At 46.7% G+C, this 23,656-nt stretch overlaps 1 protein-coding gene across 3 annotated transcripts in view; it reads right to left on the bottom strand.

Annotated features, from left to right (window-relative positions):
* Nucleotides 1-1,039: 1,039 nt before the first annotated feature.
* The window catches only part of LARS1 (leucyl-tRNA synthetase 1), a 497,298-nt gene continuing 474,681 nt past the window's right edge, over nucleotides 1,040-23,656 (bottom strand). For all 3 annotated transcript variants that reach the window (XM_085618114.1, XM_085618113.1, XM_085618116.1), the window contains one exon: nucleotides 1,040-1,407. In XM_085618114.1, the coding sequence (XP_085474240.1) occupies nucleotides 1,202-1,407 (206 nt within the window). In that variant the 3' untranslated portion in view covers nucleotides 1,040-1,201. The remainder of the gene's footprint in view (nucleotides 1,408-23,656) is intronic.

Here is a 23,656-nt window from a genome sequence, read left to right as displayed (position 1 = left end):
TGTGTTGTCTTTTTGTTTTCTCGAAGACAGTTTTTATCTTGCCTAGTTTGTGGTTTGTTTTCATAAATGTGCGTACATGGGTGGGCATTGTTCAATTTCCATTATTTTATATCTTTTGTTAACATGCAAGCAATTTGTTACATTCTCCTGTGCTTTCTGTGCATTTTGTTAACTTGCATGCCCATTGTGCTGTTCTATTTTTGCTTTTGATCTTTACTTGTATGCCCTCAGTCATCTTCAGGCCTTTGCAATGGTTTCTCATGTTATTTCCGTCCATGTACATTATACCAGTGTATTCTTTTTCTTGGACCATTGCATTGAGCTTTTGTTTACCGTAAAGAAGGGGGATGTGTCATACTTGCTGCGCAGCCAGTGAGAGTATGGTGTGGAATGTTGGATCGGTGAGGTTCGCAGTTGGTGTATGGGCTGAGCAGCAAGAAGGCTGCTCCTGGTGGGGCTCCCTGTACTTGTACACCTGAACTTGCCATCATAATAAATACTACCTAAAATACCCTGGAGTTGGATAACCGTTCATTCACAACAGAACCCTTGAATTACTTGCCTAATCTAACCAGAAAGTCAAGAACATTTTAGCAACCCTCTCTTTCTGTTGCGGACTGCGTACATCGAGTGCTGACTGCTAAGGACCTTGAGTGTTTCTTTAAAGAGCATAGTGTCCCTTCTATTTGCTCTTTCTGTGGAAGAGGAAATGGCATCTCTGGTCATACATCTGTTGAGCTTCTGTACAATTGAAGGTGGGTAATATAAATTCACCCAAACAACCCTGATCTGAACAGTTGATATTTACTGTCAGGCGTAACAGTGGAAGTAGTCAAAGTTGTACAAAAAAAAGCACTGCAGAAATAGGCTTTAAAAATGTCAAGATAACCTAGCAACATTCGTAATACGGCATTTATGGCTGTACAGGCTTATCGTTGTTGAGATGGAATGGAAGCCACTGGCGAGTCTCAAGTAGTGGGGTATGTATGGCAGGAAAATCCCAAAGGAGTTACCTACTTTCACAACCCCACAAGTCTAATTGTTTTTGTGGCAAATGTTTTATTTACTGTTAAAAAGGCCTTTATTTTACAACACATAAAACGCAGACATCGTACTGTGAAGCAACAGTGTCTGGACAGTTTGCCTCATGTGAACTGAACGTACAGCAACTTCGGGCCAGAGCTTGGGTGTGGTCCAACGCTCAATGAACGAGGTAAACGACTGTGTCTCCGATATCTGCCTTCAGTCCATTGTCCGTGATGTGCACTTTCTTCTCAGTAAGGTCAATGTGGAACATTGCCTTCTCTGAAATGGTGGTCTTCCCAGAATCTTCTTTGTCCAGGACAGGAACACGGCGAGGTCCCAGCACAGGGTCATCATAACGCATGAGTTTTACTTTGGAAAGGTCTGCAAAGAAAAGGAAGCTTTCATTAATTGTTGAGTTTGGAATGTATAAACATTGGTGACAAATTCGGTGCAATTGAAAAAATCCTCGAGGGCTTGATTCTGAATGTCCCTTTAGGGAAAGTCAAATCTACACACAATGCTTTTTCCCTTTGTGAATCCCAAAAAAGTCTAAAGTCTTTTCAGAACAAACATCTCACAGAGGAGTTTTCTACAGCAATCTTTGATCTCCAGAAGAACGCCTCCTTTTCCATATGTAAGCGTGCATATTTTTTCAGCAAACGGACATTTGCATCAATAAATGTGAGGAAAATGTGTAAGTTGCACATAAAAGTTTTTTTCTCTTCATACGCTGTCAAACAAACATAAGAAACTTCTTACACAGTCTGGCAATGCCCAGTGATAACAAAGATACTGGTGTAGAATGTGCAATATCCTATCCTCACTGGTTGGGAGGCTGGTGATCCCGGAACCCAAAAGGATGCTGTTGGGTCTAATAGATGAATTGGGGGCGGGGGAAGTAGATGAACCAGACTCCTGACAGCCACGGGTCTCATTCTTGCTAAAAGAGACACTGCCCAAAATTGAAGGGCAGAAAAAGCACCATCTGTGATGGCTTAGACTACGGTGATGAACTACTGCGCCAAAGCTGAGCAATACGTCTTTAAATCAAGGGGGTTCTGCAGAAAAAACACAAGGTTTGGGGTGCATGGACAACCTATTCAACAAACCTCGAAAAGTGACTATCTGGGGAACAATGCCTTATATGTATGTACCACAGTGGGAGTGGGAGATGGGCTGGGCAATACATATGACAATGTGCTTGAAAATTGTGAACACTAAATATATTGAAAACTTGATAAAAATTGTTGGGAAAAAAAGTTTGCTTCTATCACATATGGAAAGGAATATGCTACTTACCAGTATGCATCTGTTCTTGGCATGTAGAGCTGCAGATCTATACACTGTGCATAGATCGCCATCTGGTGTTGGGCCCGGATGTTTGCAGTTTGTTTTTCTTCTTGGACAGTCTTTGGAAGTCACGAGTTCGGTGACTCCTCCTTCGGTCCGTACTGCGCATGGGCTTCGGCTCCATCCTCAGATTGTTTTTCACCAGCAGGGAAAAGATGGAGCGTAGTGATAATAGTGAAGAAACCCATGTGTGTTGTATCTAAATAAGATAAGACTGGAACGGATACAGGTAGCCGGGGAGGCGGGTGGGCGTGTATAGATCTGCAGCTCTACATGCCAAGAACAGATGCATACTGGTAAGTAGCATATTCCGTTCAAGGCAAATGAGCTGCAGATTATACACTGTGCATAGATTATATAGCAGTACCCAACCCTAGCGGCGACCACCGGTATCCGTTGCAGTAGTTTGAAATAATGTCTTCAGTACAGCCTGGCCCACACTAGCTTGTTGTTTGGAGTGCACATCTACACAGTAATGTTTTGTGAAGGTGTGCGGTGTTGACCATGTGGCTGCCTTGCAGATGTCATCTAAGGGTATGTTCCCTAGAAAAGCCATAAAAGCCCCTATCTTTCTTGTAGAGTGGGCTTTAGGTGGAACAGATAATGTTCGTTTTGCTTTGTGATAGCAAATTTGTATACACTTTACAATCCACCTAGCTATCCCTGATTTTGAAATGGGGTTGCCTTTATGCGGTGGAGAGAAGGAGACGAACAACTGTTTAGTCTTTCTGAAAGGTTGCGTTCTTTGTATGTAGTACAGTAAGGCCCTTTTAACGTCAAGTGTATGTAGAGCCCTTTCCGCAACAGATTGAGGTTGCGAGAAAAAAACCGGTAACTCCACCGATTGATTAAGATGGAAGGGGGAAATGACCTTGGGCAGAAATTTTGGATTTGTGCGCACCTTGCTGTGATGTATCTGTAAAAAGGGTTCTTGTATAGTGAACGCTTGTATCTCACTAACCCTTCTAAGGGAAGTGATAGCCACGAGGAAAGCTGTTTTCCAAGTAAGGAACTGTAGCTCACATTTATGCATTGGTTCGAAAGGCGGACCCATTAGCCTTGTAAGAACTACGTTTAGATTCCATACAGGTGAAGGTGGTGCCCTGGGTGGAATTACTCTTTTAAGGCCTTCCATAAAGGCTTTAATAGCAGGCACTCTGAACAGTGATAAATGCTGTCTGTATTGTAGGTAAGCAGCAATTGCTGCTAGGTGTAGACGGATGGATGAGTACGCCAGGTTACACCTTTGAAGATGGAGCAGATAGCATATGATGTGCTGTATGGATGCATCTAAAGGGTTGATTGTATTGTTACGGCATTAAACAACAAATCTCTTCCACTTTGCGGCATAGCATGCTCGAGTGGTAGGACGTCGGGCTTCCTTGATAATGTTCATGCAATCAGGGGGAAGATTAAGGTATCCAAATTCTAAGATTTCAGGAGCCAGATCGCAAGGTTGAGCTGAGCTGGGTCCGGGTGCCCGATTTCTCCATGGGTCTGGGTTAGGAGGCATGGGGACAGGTGCAGTTTTTGATGTGGTACCACCGATAGCTGTAGTAGTGTGGTGTACCACGGCTGCCTGGCCCATGTTGGGGCTACCAGAATGAGTGTGAGGGAGTGCTGCTGTAGCTTCCTTACCACTAACGGAATTGGTGGGAGAGGTGGAAAGGCGTATGCAAATCTGCCTGACCAGTTCATCCATATCGCATTGCCTTTGGACAATGGGTGTGGGTATCTGGCGGCGAAGCTTGGGCATTTTTTGTTTTCGTGGGTGGCGAAGAGGTCTATTTGAGGATGCCCCCACTTGTGAAAGAATGGGTGAAGAACTTGTGGATGCAGTTCCCATTCGTGCATTTGCTGCGTTTGTCTGCTGAGCAGATCTGCCACGGTGTTTTGTATGCCTGGGACGTGTTATGCCAGGAGAAAGATTTTTTGTGGAATTGCCCATCTCCATATGCTCTGTGCTAAGCGGGAGAGCTGGGGAGAGTGTCCCCCCCCCCCCTGTTTTTGAATATAATACATTGCAGTCATATTGTCTGTGCGAATGAGGACTGCCTTGGCTGAAATTTGTTTCTGAAACGATTTCAGGGCTAGAAAGATCGCCAATAACTCCAGATGGTTGATGTGGAGTAACCTCTGTTGTGGCGTCCATAGTCCATGATGCGCTCCCCAGCCGGAGAGCGATGCGTCCGTTGTTAGAATCACCTGAGGAACCGGGTCCAGGAACGGTCGCCCTTTGGAAAGGTTTGTGGTGTTCCACCACTGCAGAGATCCATGGGTGCGGCCGTCCACCAACACCAGATCCGTCAGCTGTCCCTGGGTCTGGTTCCACTGGTGTGCTAGGCACTCTTGGAGTGGACGCATGTGAAGTCTTGCATGGGGCACTATGAAAATGCAAGATGCCATCATCCCTATTAGTTTCATGAACACTCTTGCTGGGAGAGAGTGCTGAATAAGGAACTTTTGGCGCAGGGCTTGCATGCTTGCGATTCTGGCTGAGTTGGGATAGGCTATAGCTTTTGAGGTGTCTATAGTGGCACCGAGGTATTGCTTTGTGTGAGACGGTATCAAGTGGGACTTTAGGTGATTCACCGTAAAGCCTAGCTGGTGGAGTAGTTGTATGGTAGTGTTTGTATTCTGCACACACTGGTGGTAGGACGCGGCTTTTATGAGCCAGTCGTCCAGGTAGGGGAAGACGTGAATGTTTTGTCTTCTGAGGTGTGCTGCCAGGCATTTGGTAAACACCCGTGGTGCGGTTGTGACCCCGAAGGGGAGAACCTTGAACTGAATGTTGGCCATCCACCACAAATCGGAGGTACTTTCTGTGAGCAGGGGGTATTGGAATATGAAAGTATGCATCTTTCAGGTCCAGTGTAGTGAGAAAGTCGCCCTGACGAAGGAGTGGCAGAACTTGCTGAAGAGTTACCATATGAAAATGGTCTGAATGGATGTATGCATTTAGAGGCCGGAGGTCTAGAATGGGCCGTAGGGTCTCGTCTTTCTTCGGTATGAGAAAGTACAGAGAGTAGACCCCTAGATTTTGCTGATAGACGGGTTCCTGCTCTATCGCGTGTTTTTGCAGGAGGGAAGAGTACCTCTTGCTTTAGAAGTGTGGTATGTTCTTGTGACATCGCACGGTGTCTGGGTGGAATATTTGGGGGGGTAGAAGTTAGTTCAAGACAGTACCCTTACCTAACAATTTGGGTCACCCATTTGTCTGATGTTATGGCCTCCCAGGTTTGAAGGAAGTCTTGTAGTCTGCCCCCGACCGGAGTGGAATGGTCTGGGGGGAGCGGGGGAAAGTCATTGTGTGGGCGGTGTGGCAGAACGGGCGGTGTTGGTTTTGCCCCTGCCTTTATAATTGTTTCCTCGATATCCACCTCTTTGGTAGCCCTTTGAGAAGGTATTCTGAGGAGGGGACTTGTAGGACGTGGAGGCGTTATCGGAAGAGTAACCTCTGCCAGAGCCTCGAAAGGAGGAGCGGCGAAAGGAGCGTCTAGGGGTTTGTGATTGCAGGGCTCCCATAGACTTCGCCGTATCCGTATCCTTCTTCATTTTTTCCAGGGCTTCATCTACTTTTGGGCCAAATAAGTATTGTTGGTCAAAAGGGTGGTTTAATATAGATGCTTGGACCTCTGGTTTAAAGCCTGAGATCCTGAGCCAGGCGTGACGGCGAAGCAGAACACTGGTGTTTATAGCTCTGGACGCCGTGTCTGCTGCGTCAAGTGCACATTTAATAGAGGTGTTGGTAATAATCTTTCCCTCTTGTATCAGTTCATGAGCCTTATTCTTATATTTCTCTGGGAGATGCTGCATGAGAGCCTCCAGCTCATCATAGTGCACTCTATCGTACCTCGCCAGCAGCGCCTGCGTGTTGGCGATGCGCCACATATTGGCAGCTTGGGAGGCAGTGCGTTTGCCTGACGCATCTAAGAGCTTGGATTCCTTATCAGGTGGTGGAGTCTCACCAGATGACAGAGTTGGAGCGCTTCCTAGCTGTGGAAACCACTAATGAGTCTAGGGGCGAAGGTCCCTTAATATAGACAGGATCCGTGGGAGCTGCCTTGTACTTCTTTTCTATTCTGGGGTTTAAGACCCTAGCTCTGACTGGGTCTTTGAAAACCTCTGTGGCATGCTTGGTCACCCCTTTAAGCATGGGTAATATAGCGGTGGATTTATCTGCTATGTCAAATGTGTCAAGTAGTAAGTCTTCCTCAACTGGATCACTGTGTAACTCCACCCCATGATAATGTGCCGCCCGTTGTAAGAGGTGATGGAACCCCAGGGAGTCCTCTGGTGGAGACAGCCTGGATGGATAGAGATCATCCTGAGGCACATCTGGGACATCGGGATTGTGATAATCCTCCCATGGGTCAGGTGTTCCCGGAGGAGTGGGGTCCTGCGGGGCATCTGTGGGATCATAGAATGGATCTCCGTGGTCATCAGGGTCTGGAGATGGGGTTGGAGACCGATGAGGCAAGGGTGGAGAAGGTGGGGGCGGAGATGGAGGGGATGGAGGGGGTGGAGGAGGTGGAGGAGGTGGTAGTGGAGAGGGTACTCTGAACGGGGATGTGGCAGAGTCCTTCCGTTTTGGTGGTGGAGGAGGAGTTGGCTTGTCCAAAAGTATTTTCTTGGAAGACAAAATTAAATGTCCAGTCCTTGGATCCTATGTTAAAGTCTTTTGAAGAGGATTCGGTGTGAAAAGCTCCTCCGGCACCGATTCGTCCATCGGTGCCGATGTTTTCGGAACCGAAGGCTTCGTCTGTTTATCCGTGCCGTGCTTTCTCGGGGTATCCGATTTTTTGGTCGGCGCCGAGGCAGGCTTCGGCACGGATGCATCGGTGCCGAGGGATTTGTGTTTGGTCGGCACCGAGAGGCCAGGTTTCGACACCGATGGCTTCGGAACAAAGCTTGTTTTCTTCGGCGCCGAAGAATGTTTTTCGGCGCCGCTAGGAGGCTGGCTAGAGCCCGAGCCCGAGCCGCCAGGAGACTTGTGATGCTTTTTCACCGGGCCCGAAGGTGGGGTGATGGAAGCAGTATGCTTGGTTTTCCCTAGGCCCGGAGGCGAAGGGGTAACCGGAGTCTCTTTCGGTATGGGCGCGGGAGTGGGAGGGGGTAGAGTACTCACGACCCTCTGCGCTGGTGTGATCTCCTCCACGTCGGAGTCGGCGGCCTCGGAAGCGCTGACTACGTCGTCCTCCAGCTCGGTGTGCTGCTGCCCCGAAGCTCCGGTGTCTTCTCCGAAGATGTCAGGTGGAGCCGAGGTCGATGAGTGCGCCATGGTGCGTCGAGCTAGTCGATCCCGAATAGTCTTTTTCGAACGAAAAGACTTGCAGGCGGGGCAGTCTCGGGCCTCGTGTTCGGGAGAGAGGCAGAGGTTGCACACCTGATGGAGGTCGGTGTGGGGAAATTTAGACCCACATTTTGGGCACTTCTTGAAGGGAGTCCTTTCCATCGGCCGAGACCGGAGTCGAGATAGGCCCGAAGGCGCCGCCGATGCCTGGAATCGAAGAAGTGCCGAAGAGAGAGATGAAGAAGTCGATTTCGTCTAAAGAATCTCGATGGACGAGGATTTTTCGTCGAAGGTCGAACTGGAAAGGTTCGAAGCCGGAGCACGAAGTATTACATCCGAGCCCGATGGCGGAAAAAAACAATCTGAGGATGGAGCCGAAGCCCATGCGCAGTACGGACCGAAGGAGGAGTCACCGAACTCGTGACTTCCAAAGACTGTCCAATAAGAAAAACAAACTGCAAACATCCGGGCCCAACACCAGATGGCGATCTATGCACAGTGTATAATCTGCAGCTCATATGCCTCGAACATATTTTTCCCCTATACTGTCAGAAAAAATAATGCTTTTGACAGATCATTATGTAGAGATCTCCAGCCAGGAGATGTCATGGAGCTGTTACCTAGTTACTGGAAGTATGACATGGGGAAGTTCTAAAGGGACAGTTGAGGAGAGCCATTGGAGATAAAGGAAGCTGCTCTCTGCTGGGATGCTGTTTTATTAATAAACCTACAAGGAAACTTCAAAGGAACCTGTGAAGGCTCTTCTTTTCATGGCGACGAGGATGGGATGCTGATTTCTGCTCCTTGCGCAGCTCGTCGCCATGAAAAGAAGAGCCTTCACAGGTTCCTTTGAAGTTTCCTTGTAGGTTTATTAATAAAACAGCATCCCAGCAGAGAGCAGCTTCCTTTATCTCCAATGGCTCTCCTCAACTGTCCCTTTAGAACTTCCCCATGTCATACTTCCAGTAACTAGGTAACATCAAAAGTATGAAGTCCAATATCGTAATATTGGAAGATGATACGATGTGGAGTATAGGATTACTCCTCATTCTAGCACTGGGATAGCTCCTTTTGTATCCCTTAAAGGGAGAGAACCAGGGAAAAAGGAGTGTCCTGTTTGGTTATGTGAGAAGGATAAGATATGGGTTGATCGTGAGGAAGTGATGAAGAAAGTTGAAGCGGGTCAAAAGAAGATGAAAGATACGTATAATTTTAGAAAGGGAGTAAAACATATGACGTTGCAAGTTGGTGATTGGGTTGTGGTGCGGAAGAATGAATGGGTCCGTAAAGGTGAAAGCAAATATATGGGACCTTTAAAGATCAAAAGTATGAAGTCCAATATCGTAATATTGGAAGATGATACGATGTGGAGTATAGGAAACGTTTGCAAAGTACAAAGACCAAGGATGTTTTCTTGAAAAATAAGTTGGAAATAAGAATGTTAATTTTAATTTGCACTGTAATGTATTTTTAGTAAAGCAAAAATGTTAATTTTATTAATCTTTCTGTATTCACATGATAGTCTTTTACACTGTGTTGTTGTTTGTATAAAAGGGAGATATGTAGAGATCTCCAGCCAGGAGATGTCATGGAGCTGTTACCTAGTTACTGGAAGTATGACATGGGGAAGTTCTAAAGGGACAGTTGAGGAGAGCCATTGGAGATAAAGGAAGCTGCTCTCTGCTGAGATGCTGTTTTATTAATAAACCTACAAGGAAACTTCAAAGGAACCTGTGAAGGCTCTTCTTTTCACATATCCTCTAAATTTACCTACTTACTATAACTATTTGGGGGAATTTATTTCAGGTGTGCAAATTTGATGTAAAATTCCACAGGAAATGTTTGTGAATGCCCACAAAGGTGTTTACAAAACTTTCTATAGTTAACTCTATGCAGACTTTCGCAATGTGTGAGGTCACCAACTGAGCCCTGCTCACCTATGTTATCACTACTCTTCTGGCCCACATAGCACACTATTTGAAAAGGTTCATTCTGCACCAAAGGTGAAACCTCCTTTTAAGGTCGGATTATTTTTTACCCTCAGCAGCAATGCGGATACAGATTTTTTTACAGCTCTTGGAGTGGAGTGATTGGTTATGTGACCTTACTTTGGCGAGAATGCTTGTGGACATGCTATGTTTTGCAAAGTGTACATATGTTTCAATTGTTTATTCTTTTATGCTCTCACTACATACGTCATTGTAACCAGTAATTTAACATACACAGAGTGGCCTTTGAGTCTGCCCCCTGTTAACTATTAGATGATTTTCTTGTCGCTTTCAGTTGTCTCCTCTTGATTCAACAGATTTCCTTCCTAGTCTTGTGTTTACCCCGCCACTGGTGCATTGTGGTTTCATCATGTTTTTTTATCTGTTGCATGCATCCTGCCACTGCTGACTTGTGATCACTATTTTTTTTATTTTGTACTAATAATTGCTCAGGGTGTTGTGCTTTTTTATAATAATGGTCGATGTCTCTTTTTTTGTTTGTGTGTTTAGGCGGTCTCCGAGGGATGTGCATGTAGGATCTACAAAAACACTGAGCGCTGTATCACTTGCATCCCAGTTGGAAACCAAATACGATTTTATTTTCAATTATATTTGGTGCCCATTTATTGTGTTGTAACCATCATCGTTTCTTACTAACCGCCATGTTAACTTTTCCAGGCATAAAGAAATCAATACTTGTCATTCTTAGTTCTAGATCTTTCTTGTTTAAATAATGCATCCTATCCTACACTTACTGCAGCTTTAAGGAGTAATACCTTCATTTTGATATAATTTAGAATTACAGCTGCCTTATTTAAACTCATGTGCATTTAAATTGAAGCCAACAAAGGATGTAACAGTAAAGCAGAGAGCATCTTTCTATGTTCGATCCTTGCTGATACATTAGTTTTTTTCTGCTCATCGTTACTGAGACCACCTAAGCCCGATTCCTATTATAGAAACTTCTAACAAATAGGTTTTCTCTGTTTTTTGTCACAGGGTGGGAAAGACCGGCTCATACGGGTAGGTGCTCTCCTTCCAAATCCTGGGTATCTATTTATAGCACTGTGATCCACAGACTGGTTTCTGAGTTCTGCACAAAGCACTGCACACTCTCTAGTTCAGCTTGATAATATCATATGGAGATGTCAGATTCATTCACACATGAAGTATGTTGTTATGGTTTGTACCCAAAATGTTGCATCTTCTATTCTTACTTGCACTTTCTGAAACTACATATGTCTAACACTCACTCTCCTCTAGCCAAGGATGAGGTTTAAGACTGACCTGGTAGAAAGGCCTCAGATGATTCCTTCTTTGTCAATGCATAGCCCATCGTGCTGGACCAAAGACAAAGCAACGGAAGAATGTTGGCTAAAAGGCTTTCAAATGGTCAGTTAGCCTGCCTGCACACCATGGCACCAACTTCTACATCTCAACAGGTGTAATCGCTGGAGATTGTGGTGCAGAACCTGATTAAGACAGAAGGTCTACTCTGTGTGGGAGACTAAGATAAGCAAGAAGGGCAAGGTGTAAAAGTTCTGTGCACCACACCCTTCTCAGCCAGTCTAGGGAAATGAGAATTGCTTGGGAATGGTCCAGGTGAATATTCTCCAGAACCAGAGGAATCAAGCGTATGGGAGGTAACACTTAATGAAGCGGAAACTTCCACTTCAAATAAAAAGTATCCCCCAAGGCTCCCTGAGATGGATGTTTGAGGGAACCTAACACATAGAAATGGGCATTGTTGCGATTGGCTAAAGACCCACCCAAGGCTTGCCTCAATGAGGTGGAAAGTCACTCATAGCTGGCAAGATGATGCCAACGGAGGCAGCCAGCTCTGAAACGGAGTGAACTAGCCAGAAGGTTGTTTACCAGCTACAGCTTTTTGGTGTGCTCAAGTCCAGTCAGAGCTTCAGCACTTCCCAATAGAGAAAGTGACACCTCATCCTCCACTTGCAGATGAACTACATTGCGGCTGTTTTGTCTATTAAGATCAGGACATACTGCCAAGCAAAGTGTCAGGAAAGCCAGTCGGATCACCAGCAGATTGATGTGCAACCTCTGCTCTTCTGGTGATTGGCGGTCTCTGGTCTCTAGTTTCCCCAATGCACACTCCAACCTATCTAGATCAAACGAGCTTTGAGCAGCCTGTCATCCAGGTATGGAAACATCACGATCTCCAAACTCTTGAGATGGGCCATCACCACTGCCATCACTTTGGTGACAAGAGGCGCTAACCTTAATCCAAAATAACTAATCGTGAATTGGTGGCGAGTGAATCCCACATCAAAATTGCAGGTACTTCCTGTGCGACCAAGAGATCAGTTCATCAAACTGCAAGTTCTGCAGGTTGATGGACACCGTGCCCAGTAGTCCATATTCAGAGAGTAAAGAAACCAAGCCTCGCCAGAATCCTGAACTCCTCCTTGCGCAGGTAAAAGTTAGAAGTTTACAAGCCTGAAGTCTAGGGTCAGATGAAGGCCGCCATCCTTCTTGAGAACTAAGAAGTAAAAAGAATAAGGCCAATTTCCTGCTCCAGTAGTAATTCCACTGCTCTCTTCTGCAGCAGGTCCACACCTGTAGGCAGAACTGTAGACAGAACTAGCCAGGATAGAAAGGAATGATGAGGAGGGAGGATGCTGCAGGAAGGGTGAGACATACCCTCTTTTCCACAATCTTCAGGAAATACTACTCTGAAGTTAAGGCCATACAGGCCTGCAGAAAAGAGGATGCCCATTAAGCCACCACCGTCCGTAGCCTTCTCCTTCACAGACCAACTACTGCAACGTCCTAGTGAGGTGAGGTGGGGGAGGAGTGGGGGCAGACCTTGCCTCTGCCCCTACATTGCCAAACAAGGGGGCATTGCTGTTGCTGGCCAGTCGTGGTGGATTAGGGTTGCCTGAATTGAAAACTCCTGCCACAGGCTGAATGTCTAAAAAAGGAACAAAAGCCCTTCTGATGATTGCAGCCTTGCAGTGGCTCTACCTTCCTAGAAACTTTCCAGTGCTGCTTCTGCTCTCTGACCAAATCTGCACTCCCCATAGGTCATGTCCATGAGCGTGTTCTGATCATTGGCAGAAAACACAGTTGAGCATAGCCAGAACATGTCGCTTTAATGACACATAGAACTTATAGGTGTGGTGACGCAGTCGGCTGTATCCAGCATTGATAATATGTTGCGAAGTATCCTGACTATCAAGGTCCACCTTTGTAATGTGGCCCCTGAGATCCTCTGGGATGTTGCGGAACACCATCGCCGCCATCTCCCAAAGGGTGTGGGAGTAGCTCCCCAATAAACAAGCCTCATTCAGTGAAGGCAGTGCCAGGCTGCCTGCAGAAAATAGTTTCTTCTAAATTCCCTCCTGCATTTTTTACTTTTTGATTGGGGAATAGGTGGGGAAGGGTCAAGCTTCAATTTTGGTTCGGAGGACAGCTGCAGCACTAAGGTTTCTTGGGAAAGATGAAGCCAAAAGTAGGCTGGGTCTCCAGGACTGACTTGTACCAGCGAGCTATGATTTGGTTCACCTCTGGGCACGAGATGGGCTTTGATTATGGCTCTTAGACAGCATAAAGAGCCTCATTAAAATGGAGGAGATGTTCTACAGCAGATTTAGCCGACTGTAATACATCTGTCAGGATGTCATGCCTCTATTCAACTGAGAGGAGAGGAAGCACTTCAGCCACCTTCTCAAGTATGGCGTGAAAGTATACCATTTCTGCCTCTGGCATTACTAAGGGCTAAAAAAGTCTGATGTTTCAGAGGAGGTAGAGCACAGTTTAATCAGCATTCCCCTGGTCATATCGGGATTGCTGATCTAAATTTGAGTAAAAAGGTGTGTGGATTTGGGTACCTCTTGATACTGTTCCTCCAAGAGGTACTAAGATACGATTCTGGATTTCATACTCTTGGCAGATGACAGTGCAGATTCATGGGGTTGCAGTGGAGGTCCTAACAGCGCCAAGATTGGAGCTGGTGTCAGCATTGGAAGTGGTGCCGGGTCAGAGTCAAAAATCTGCATTGGAGGTGGTAGCTCCATCAAGTGTCCTAGCAAAGGCTCAAAGCCAGGCAGCATTAGGGGCATTCCATATGGCACCATGGTTACACTTGGTGCCAAATTAAGGATGCCAAGTGGAGCCTCATATGGTCCCACTGGGATAAGAAAGCCCCGTAGAGGACTGCTCCTCTTTGGAACATGACCAGCACTGCGTAAAGGAATAACGCTGGACTCCCACCGGGAAGTCAGGGTATGCCAGCATCATCATAGACACAGAGAAAAAATATTGGTGCCGATGCAGTTACTGGACGAGAGAGCGACATCCTTGAGCGACCCTTGACCCTGCTCCAGGCAGATCGCTCCCCACGCCGCAACAGCACCACCTGTTGTGCCTGTGGTTCCCTGCTCGCTGCTGCCGCGAGTTCGAGGCCCTCCTCCACCCGCAGGCTACCACCTACGCCTCATCCCTGGTGGCCAGTGGCTGCCGTAGGTCTGCTTGCACTGTATTGCTTCTGTTGTATTGCTTAATTGTCTCGTTTTTTCCCTCCTTCTGTTTTTATGGATTCATTCGGTGCCCTGTGCCTTCTTTGCCCTCTGTCCCCTCGCCGCTCCTTCCCCCGTCTCTCCCGCCGCTGCGACCCCGCCCCCCTAGTTTGTACTGTATTGCTTCTGTCTTTTTGTTTAATTTGTTTGTTTTCCCTCCTTCCCCTTGCATTCTGTGCCCTGTGCCTTCCTTTGCCTTCTGATCCCTCGCCAATCCTGCCCAGTTTTTCCCGCCGATGCGCCCCCACCCCCCCGCTCACCCATTCGTCCACTCTTTCCTCCCAGCTGCTCCTCCCTCCCACCTCCCCTTATGGCAGCCGCGCGCAGGAGGCGCGCCGCTGGCACACCACAGGCGTGCCTAAGGCAAGCCCGTTTGTGCCCGTCCGCGCCCAGCGCCAGAACCCCTGGCCCCCGCCACCGCCACAACACAAGACACCGCTACGATGCCAGCACCCTCCACGCACCCAGCACCCTCCACGCACTCAACACCAGACGCTCACACACCTGCTTCCGGGCCGCACCAAAGCGCACCCAATGACCATTCTCCTGCCGGAACAGCAACTTCACCAGCATCCGACCCACCAACCAGGAAAGAACCAAACTACCGCTGATGCATTCTTCTCAACACCCGCACAGCCCTCAAACACGTCGAACTCTGGGACCTACTCGACTAACACCCCAGATGTCGCCTTCCTGACTGAGACCTGGCTGAACCCCTCCTCGGCACCAGACATCGCCATAGCCATCCCGGACGGCTACAAGATCTCTCGCAGGGACCGCACCAACGGAGTAGGAATCGCCATCGTCCACAGGAACACGCTCAGAGTCTCGAACCAACTCCGACGACACCCTCAACGCTGAACACCTGCACTTCCAGATCCACACTGATCCCAACAGCACCCTCAGAGGAACCCTTGTCTACAGACCCCCTGGACCCTGACCACAGTTCAGCGACTCCATCGCCGACTTAGTCAGCACACACGCCCTCGCCTCCACAGACTACATCCTCCTCGGGGACCTGAACTTCCACCTCGAGAACAACAATGACGACACCAACTCCACCACCCTGATCGACAACCTCGCCTACCTCGAACTCAGACAACTCGTCACAACACCGACCCACTCCGCCGGCCACACGTCTCCTTCAACCACATCACCGAACTCCACTGGACCGAGCATCGCTGCATCCACTTCACCTTCCGGAAACCCACCGCACCAAACAGATCCCCCGCCGCTGCTGGAGCAAAGTCACCGAAGAACAGCTAACCACCACCCTCGCCCTGGGCCCGCCCGCCGACCCCACTGACCACGACACCGTCGACATCCCACCCTCGCAAGACCTGTGCGACTCCCTTGCCACCTTCTTCCCTCGCAAGATCGCAACAGCTTCAACACCACAACCGCCCCGACAACCACTGAGACCTCGGCAACGACCCCCTGCTCTCCTGGACCAACATTAACAACGACGACACCATCAAAATCATGAACACCATCCACTCAAGATCTCCGTCAGACCCTTGCCCACATCACATTTTCAACAAAGCCAGCACCACCATCACTCCCCATCTCCGGAAAGCCATCAACATCTTCTTCGAGACAGTGACCTTCCCGGAGAGCTGGAAACACGCAGAGATCAACGCCTTACTCAAAAAACTTAAGGCTGACCCCAAGGACCTCAAGAATTTCCGGCCCATCTCCCTGCTCCCGTTCCCGGCGAAGGTCATCGAGAAGACTGTCAGACAAATGACCCACTACCTCGAGGAAAACAGCATCCTGGACCCATCCCAGTCCGGGTTCTGCAGCAACCACAGCACCGAAACTGCTCTCGTCGCCGCCACCGATGACATCAGAGCCCGGCTAGACAATGGAGAAACCGCGGCCCTGATCCTCCTGGACCCGTCAGCCGCCTTCAACACGGTCTGCCACTGCACATGCCTCCACAACACTGGGATCCAAGAGAAGGCCCTGGACTGGACCACCTCCTTCCTCTCCAGCAGAACCCAGAGAGTCCGCCTCCCCCCTTTCCGCTCCGAAGCCGCAGAGATCATCTGCGGCGTACCCCAGGGCTCACCCCTCAGCCCCAACACTGTTCAATATCTACATGGCACCACTCGCCCACATCGCCCGACCTCAACATCATCTCCTACGCCGACGACACCCAGCTGATCCTCTCCCTCACCAAGGACCCCCATACCGCCAAAACCAACCTCCACGAAGGAATGAAAGCCGTCGCCGAATGGATGAAGACCAGCCAACTGAAGCTAAACTTGGACAAGACGGAAGTCCTCATCCTCAGACCCACCCCCTCGGCCTGCGACGACTCCTGGTGGCCGACCGCACTGGGATCAGCTCCAACACCCACCGACCACGCACACAACCTAGGGTTCATCCTCGACTCCACCCTCTCCATGACAAAGCAGGTCAACGCCGTCTCCTCCTCCTGCTTCAACACCCTCCGCATGCTCCGCAGGATCTACAGGTGGATCCCCACCGAAACCAGAAGAACAGTCACCAAGGCCCTCGTCAGCAGCAGGTTGGACTACGGAAACACCCTCTACACAGGAGCCTCGGACAAACTCCTGAAACGACTTAAACGCATCCAGACAGCCTCTGCACGCCTGATCCTCGACATCCCTCGCTGCAGCCACATCATACCCCACCTGAGAGACCTGCACTGGCTCCCCGTCAACAAGAGGATCACCTTCAAGCTTCTCATCCACGCACACAAGGCACTCCACAACACCGGACCAGCATACCTCAAAGGACTCAGCTTCTACACCCCTAACCGCCGACCACGCCCTAGTCCCCCGCATTTGAAGAGCGACCTCCGGCAGCAGATTGCCGCCAAGACCTGGAACACCCTCCCCCTCCTCCTACGGCAGACCCAGGACCAGCTAACCTTCAGAAGACTCCTCAAGACCTGGCTATTCGAGCAGTAGTAGCACCCCATCCCCCCCCCCCAGCGCCTTGAGACCCTCACGGGTAAGTAGTGCGCTGTACAAATGTTCTGATTGATTGAGCCTAGGAGACTACGAGTAAGGTAAATTGCTAGCAAGGGGATCATTCGTGAAGTTATTCAATTAGTTGTCAAATAGAATTAACCTAAAGGCAATAAATATCAAACGATTAATCATATACAAGGAGAAAAAGGTATACACAATCAAAGAATTCCCAAAAATTATTTGTAGGGGACAACACACTAACTACTGCTCTGGAGTGGAAAAAAGCCTCTGGCGCAGCATGAGGGGAAGAATTACTCCCAGACTTTACCTTCTGGGAGAAGTGAATTGCTTCTTTTTCTTCTTCAGGCATCTACCCTTTTCCCTAGAGGACTTTGGGACAGGGCAGAGCTAGATGGATAAGTACCTTGTCCTAGTGTCGTCCTTGACTTATGGCAGCCCCTATGGTCCTTCCTGACTTACGTCGTGGAGAGCTTTGCCTCCTGCACTTTGATGGCCTTCCGGTTCATTTGAGGCAGAGGTCACACAATGATGAGGCATGCCTCGACCTGAGACACCACAGACAATCTTGTGGATCTGTAATGGTCCTTCACACCTGCAGCAGGGTTTGAACCTGGAGTTCTTTGGTGGGGTCATGTCCCTAGCACAGCACTAAAATATTTCTGGACAGCAAAAATCTCTTCACCTTAGAGTTGAAGTTCAAGCCCTGAATCAAAAGGCATGGAAAACACCAGGGCGGCTGCTATATGGCTCCAGTGACATCAACATGACTCCACTTTCAGTTTAGACACAGAGCCAGCGCCCGCAACTGGCAAAAGAGAACGATGTCAGAAGTTTCTGGATAAAGTCTAGTGCCTAGTATATGCAAAGGCGTGGAACCTGCAGGTAGAAGTATCCATCAGAAATGGCAGCCAGTGGATGGTGCAAAACAGAGGTAGTCTAAGAAACCTTTGAGCCCACTGTTGTACCATAATGAACGAGGACTTGTTAAAAGTCTGTGTAAGAAACTGGGTTATTATTTGAGCAGGGTTAGTACAACAATCAAATAATAATCACAATACTTGTCAGGGTGAACCTTTAAAGTGACTAAATTTACCAAAGTTCAACCCCCAGGTAGCTATGACAGAGGGCAGATAGGCTTAACTTGGAAGAAATGTATAAAGTATTTAAGCAGTACTAAAACAGTAAAAGTTGAAATGCAAAAGAAAGATTCAAAAATAGAGAAAAATTTAATGAGTAAAATGACATCAAAATGACAAAATCCCAATAAGGGAAACCAGAGATATGATTTATTTAAGTTGCAAGTAGAAATAGTGCCTACAAAGGCAAAGTGCCAATGACAGTCAACGGTTGCAGGAAAACTGCACATCAGCCACCTTTCCACTGACTTCAGACATGCACAGGTTTGAGATCTGCTAACCCTTGCTGTGGGCTGACTCCGCAACCAAATATCAGCAGGTATCTTGACAAGCTGTGGCAGGAAAGTTTTGAACGAGCAATGATGTGGCTAGAGAAGCATGTTCCACTGGGAACTAAATTAACTATCTCTATCTAGCCTTCTCCAAAATGACTGATCACCGGGCTGTACTCGGCCATGTAAGCTTTGTCCCAAGGCATGGCTGATTTGCAGGACATTCTGAATGACACTATTTCAGACGATCAGTGGAAATTCTGTTATGACTAAACGAGCACCCTGTCCCCAATTACAGACTACATCTTATTCATAAATAATCAAGTTGAGGGAAAATGGATCACTTGTCCTGTGATATCAGGGTCTTTGATATTGGGAAACTGTATAGAAAACTCTCATATGAGTACACAGGTCGGGGGCGGTGTATCTTGATTCTCCGCCTTCGTGTACTGTCACAGCATCTTCATTGGGTTTCTTTTGTTAGTATGCTGTCCTCCACCTGGAGGTAGACCAACTGATTTTACAGTAGCGTCCAGGTATCAAAAGGAGAAAAGAGGGATGTGCGAAGTGCTCATAAGTGGTGAAGTTAAAATTCCCTACTGCACTCAAAAAACTACAAAATTTTATTGAGGATGCGAGTGAAGTGGGAAATTAAAAACGAAAATGATGTTGTAATAGACAGAGTTACTGGTCTATTGCATCAGTGGATAAGGTCAACATGTTTCAGCCTTCTCGCTCATTCTTAAGGCTTTCGTCAGGACCAGGGTATGAAGGGGGCGCGTTCTGCCGCCTTTTCTGAGTGATCAAGTATTCACTTATCTGTTAATTCGTTTGAAGAGTTATTATCTCTGTAAATGAATTGAAATTATTTATATCTGTTATAGTCGTTGTGCCCTCTAATCATCATTAATAATATAGTGACCATTTGTCCTACATGATTAAATTAAGCTATGACAGTAATAACAGTTTGTTATTTATCGTGCTATCAAATGAACAATTCGACAGGGAATTTGGCGCGCTAAAAAACATTCTGAGCAATCTTGGGGAGGCTAGCGTGTGAGCCGGTGGGGAAGGGATGTTAATGAAGTTCTCACATGCGAGTAACAGGCATGATTACGATAGCGCTTTGTTATACTATGCGTGTGTGCAGGGAAGTCAAATCTAGCACAAAAAGCAAAAAAACATTAACTCACTTTGATTTGATGTAAGAGGCAATCATGCGAATATCAAATGTGTGTCATTCAGCCTATAGTTAAAGAAGTACAATTGCGCTTTCTAATCTCGATGGAAAATATGTGCGCGGTTATCGGAAAGAACAAGCGGCCAGCTATGCCGTGAGAGCCCTTGCAGTTACTTTAATTGAGCTAGCGTCGTTCAGCCTCAATTACCCTTCTAGATGCCTCGTTGTGGCTTCCTCGGGACATCAGAGATCAGGGAACCTGTTCCTGTAGGATTAGATGTGATTTAATAAATAGACTCTTACCGCGTTTGTCTTCTGCCTCGTGGTTACGAGGAATAAGGGCTTACCGGTTCTTCCTTACACGCAACTTGTGCTGACTCTGATCGCGGTGTCCCAGTTAACGCGGGGCCGCGTATCGTTCCTATTTACATATTTTGTCAAAGCTTAAAGACTGAGAAAGGACTCTCATAATCTCATTGTGGTTGGCATTTTGGTTGGCAATATGATCGTTTATAAAGAAAAAAGACAGTATTGCAGGTTACAGTTTTCTTTTAGTGATTCTTCTGGATGTGGAAGAAGAATGTCAATTGTCTCAAATATATTGAGTTGGCAGTTCATCAAACAGAGATTGGTCTCTATTCCTCTCATTGAACTTGAATTGTGATGGCGATTTAATCGCTGTTGTTCAGGAAAAAGAGACCATATTCCAAAATGTAGTTTTCCATTGGCTGTTCTTTTACAGTTAGTGAAAGGATGTTGTTTCTGATTTACTATAAGTTGACAGGTTCATCATAGGGAGACTGATCTCGGTTATCCTCTCTGAAACTGGAACATTAGTTGGAATCGCCTTTCACCAGATGTCACGCCAGTGTATACCATGGGATAAAATCGTTCAACCCTTCTGTATCTGTTTTGAGACGGTGTATCCAACGTTGTTCAGAACGCGTTCAGCATTATTAGTTGTCACGTGTAAGGTTTCCAAAACCACCCACTTAAGATCTTCTGAACTGTGGTTTTTCTCTATGTAGTGCTTGCTCATTTTTGTTGTAGCTTTTTTGCAGTTCACATTGCTCTTGTGTTCTCCTATGCGGAGTTTAACTTTTCGGCATGTCATGCCTATATACCTACTCTTACATGGACAAGTAATCATGAATATCACGTGACTGGTGTTACAGTTCGTGTGATGCCGAAGAGTCCATATGAAGTTGGGTAACAATTCAAGTTTTTTAGGGGCTGTTGTAAGCTTGCATACAACGCATGACCCACATGGGTAGTGGCCCGTGATGGGACTCATGTTCCAGATTGCGGTTATACTCTTTGTTCTTGATCGAGGTTGGTCGAGTGTGTACCAATTGGTCCTTCAGGTTTCGTGTCCTTTTGTTAGCGAACCTAGGTTTAGGCCATTGTAGGGTATTCGAGGTTAGAATTCTCCAATTGCGATTTATTATTTTCTTCACAGTGTTGGTGGAGGTGTTGTAAGTTGTGACACATGTTAGAAGGTCTGGAGGTGGTGTCTCCGGTATTATTTCCAGAAGACTCTCCCTCGCTTGGTTACGGTGCCCTCTTTTGGCATTTTTTGATGATTTTATTTGGGTAATCTCGCTGGTGTAGATTCATTTCCAGATTTTTGGCTTGATCTTTGTAGTTCTCGATAGTACTGCAGTTACGTCTCAGGCGTAAAAACTGGCTGTAAGGTAAGTTCTCCCTCAAGGGCCGGGGGTGGAAGCTGTTGTACGAGAGTATGCTGTTCCGTGCAGTAGGTTTGTAATATGTTTTAGTCTGCAGAGTATTGTTCTCTGTGTAGATGGTTATGTCAAGGAAGTCAAGTTTTTTCCTGTTTGACGTACATGTAAACTTCAAGCATTCATCCCTGCTATTCATCCATGTTAGAAAAGTATTCAAAGTTTCCTGTGAGTCCTCCCATATCATGATTATATCGTCAATGTAACAACGCCAGAATCGTATGTGTGATTGGTAAGGGTTGCTTTCATTCTGTATGAACTGTTGCTCGAAGGTGCTAACGTACAGCCCGGCTACACTAGGGGCAAAGGTACTACCCATAGATGTACCGTGGCATTGGCCAAACAGCATCCCTTCATATGCAAAATAGTTCTCTCTGAGTGCCATCCTGCAGCATTCCAGTACGAAATGTCTAGGTGTATGATGGTTCCATGTTCCAGAGAATAGGATATTCTCAAGAGTATCTAAGGTCTTCTGTTGAGGTAGGCTAGTGTAGAGACTCTCTACATCGAGTCCTACTAGATACATAGTTGTTTCGTCATATACCTGGCCTTCAAGTTGGTTAAGAAGGTCTTGTGTGTCTTTGAGGTATGTAGCGGTGCTTTGTACCAGTGGTTTAAGGAAATGGTCGGCGAATTGCGACAGTGGTTCCAACACCGACCCTATTCCCGAAACAATGGGACGTCCTGGTGGAGGTGTTCTATCTTTGTGAGTTTTTGGTAAAGAGTAGAAGTAGGGTACTATGGGATTGTTAGTTCTCAAGAAATCTGCTTCATTTTTAGAAATCCAGTTGTTTATTTCCGCCTCTTCTACCATTAGGTCTATGGTTCTCTTTAATCTTGCAGTTGGGTCAGTAGTGAGTTTCTTGTAGAATCACTGATCGGCAAGTAATTCTAAGCATTGTTTATTGTACCCCTCTTTACTTAATACCACTACCACTCCTCCTTTGTCTGCTGGTTTTATTACTAAGTCACTATTTTTCCGTAGATCTTCGAGGGCTCTCTGTTCTTTCTTAGTCATGTTCACATAGTGTTTCTTGTCTGTGGTTTTGATGGTTTTCCACCTCTTTCATTACTGCCTGTTTGAATGCTTGTATTTCCACTGGAACCATGTGTGCTGGGGGACAGAATGAAGATTTAGGTCTCAAGTTGGTATCGTACTCAGAGGTTTGTTCTTCTTTGTTCATAAAGAATGCTTTTAATTTGATCTTTCTGCAGAATTCTGCTATTTCACAGCGTGTCTTGAAGATGTCTAGGGATGGTGTTGGAACAAAGCCTAAACCTTTGTTTAGAACTTTTAGTTCTTCAGTCGTCAACGTTAGATCTGTAAGATTTATTACCAGTGACTCGCTGAGCTCGGCCCGGCTTGTTCCTTCGACATGCTGCGGGTATGTACCTGTCTTTCCTGGTCGTCCCATGTAACTCCCCTTCTTCTTCCCCTTCTTGAATTCGGGTGCCTCCCTTAAAAACGAGGAGGGGGAGCTGGTATATTCATCATGGGTCCCATTGCTGGAGGACCTGTGTAGTATGGATTCATCCAACCATTGAAATTTGACATGTAGGGTTGGAAATTAGGTTGTGGTGGTTCATAATATCTGGGGTCTGCCATCTATTCCCTCGTTGACGTTGGTTTCGTTTATAGTGGAATCTCCCTTGTCTTTGGTAGTTACCGTCATCGCTACTCCAATCTGAATAGTTGCTTGACGAATCCCCCATAGAGTCTTCTTCACTTTGTTCAGGAGCAGTGTAATCTTCCTTTGTGTACGGATGCATTTTTTCTGTTGAGAAACTTTTAGATCTTTGCTTAATTTCTGGATCTTATTTTGAGTTATATATTCTTTTGTCTCATTCATTTCTCTGTTTATTTCTTCCAGTCTTTTCTTGTAGACCGAGATCTGGACTGTTGTTTTGAGTTTAGCTTCAATTACTTGTATTTTTATTGTCAGTGCTTCAACTAATCTTGTTGCAGTCATAGCTTAATTTAATCATGTAGGACAAATGGTCACTATATTATTAATGATGATTAGAGGGCACTACGACTATAACAGATATAAATAATTTCAATTCATTTACAGAGATAATAACTCTTCAAACGAATTAACAGATAAGTGAATACTTGATCACTCAGAAAAGGCGGCAGAACGCGCCCCCTTCATACCCTGGTCCTG

The sequence above is a fragment of the Triturus cristatus genome, chromosome 7, assembly GCF_964204655.1.
Source record: "Triturus cristatus chromosome 7, aTriCri1.1, whole genome shotgun sequence".
Taxonomy (NCBI): Eukaryota; Metazoa; Chordata; class Amphibia; order Caudata; family Salamandridae; genus Triturus; species Triturus cristatus.
The sequence above is the reverse complement of the archived record's forward strand: the minus strand, read 5'-3'. Positions and strand labels throughout refer to the sequence as shown.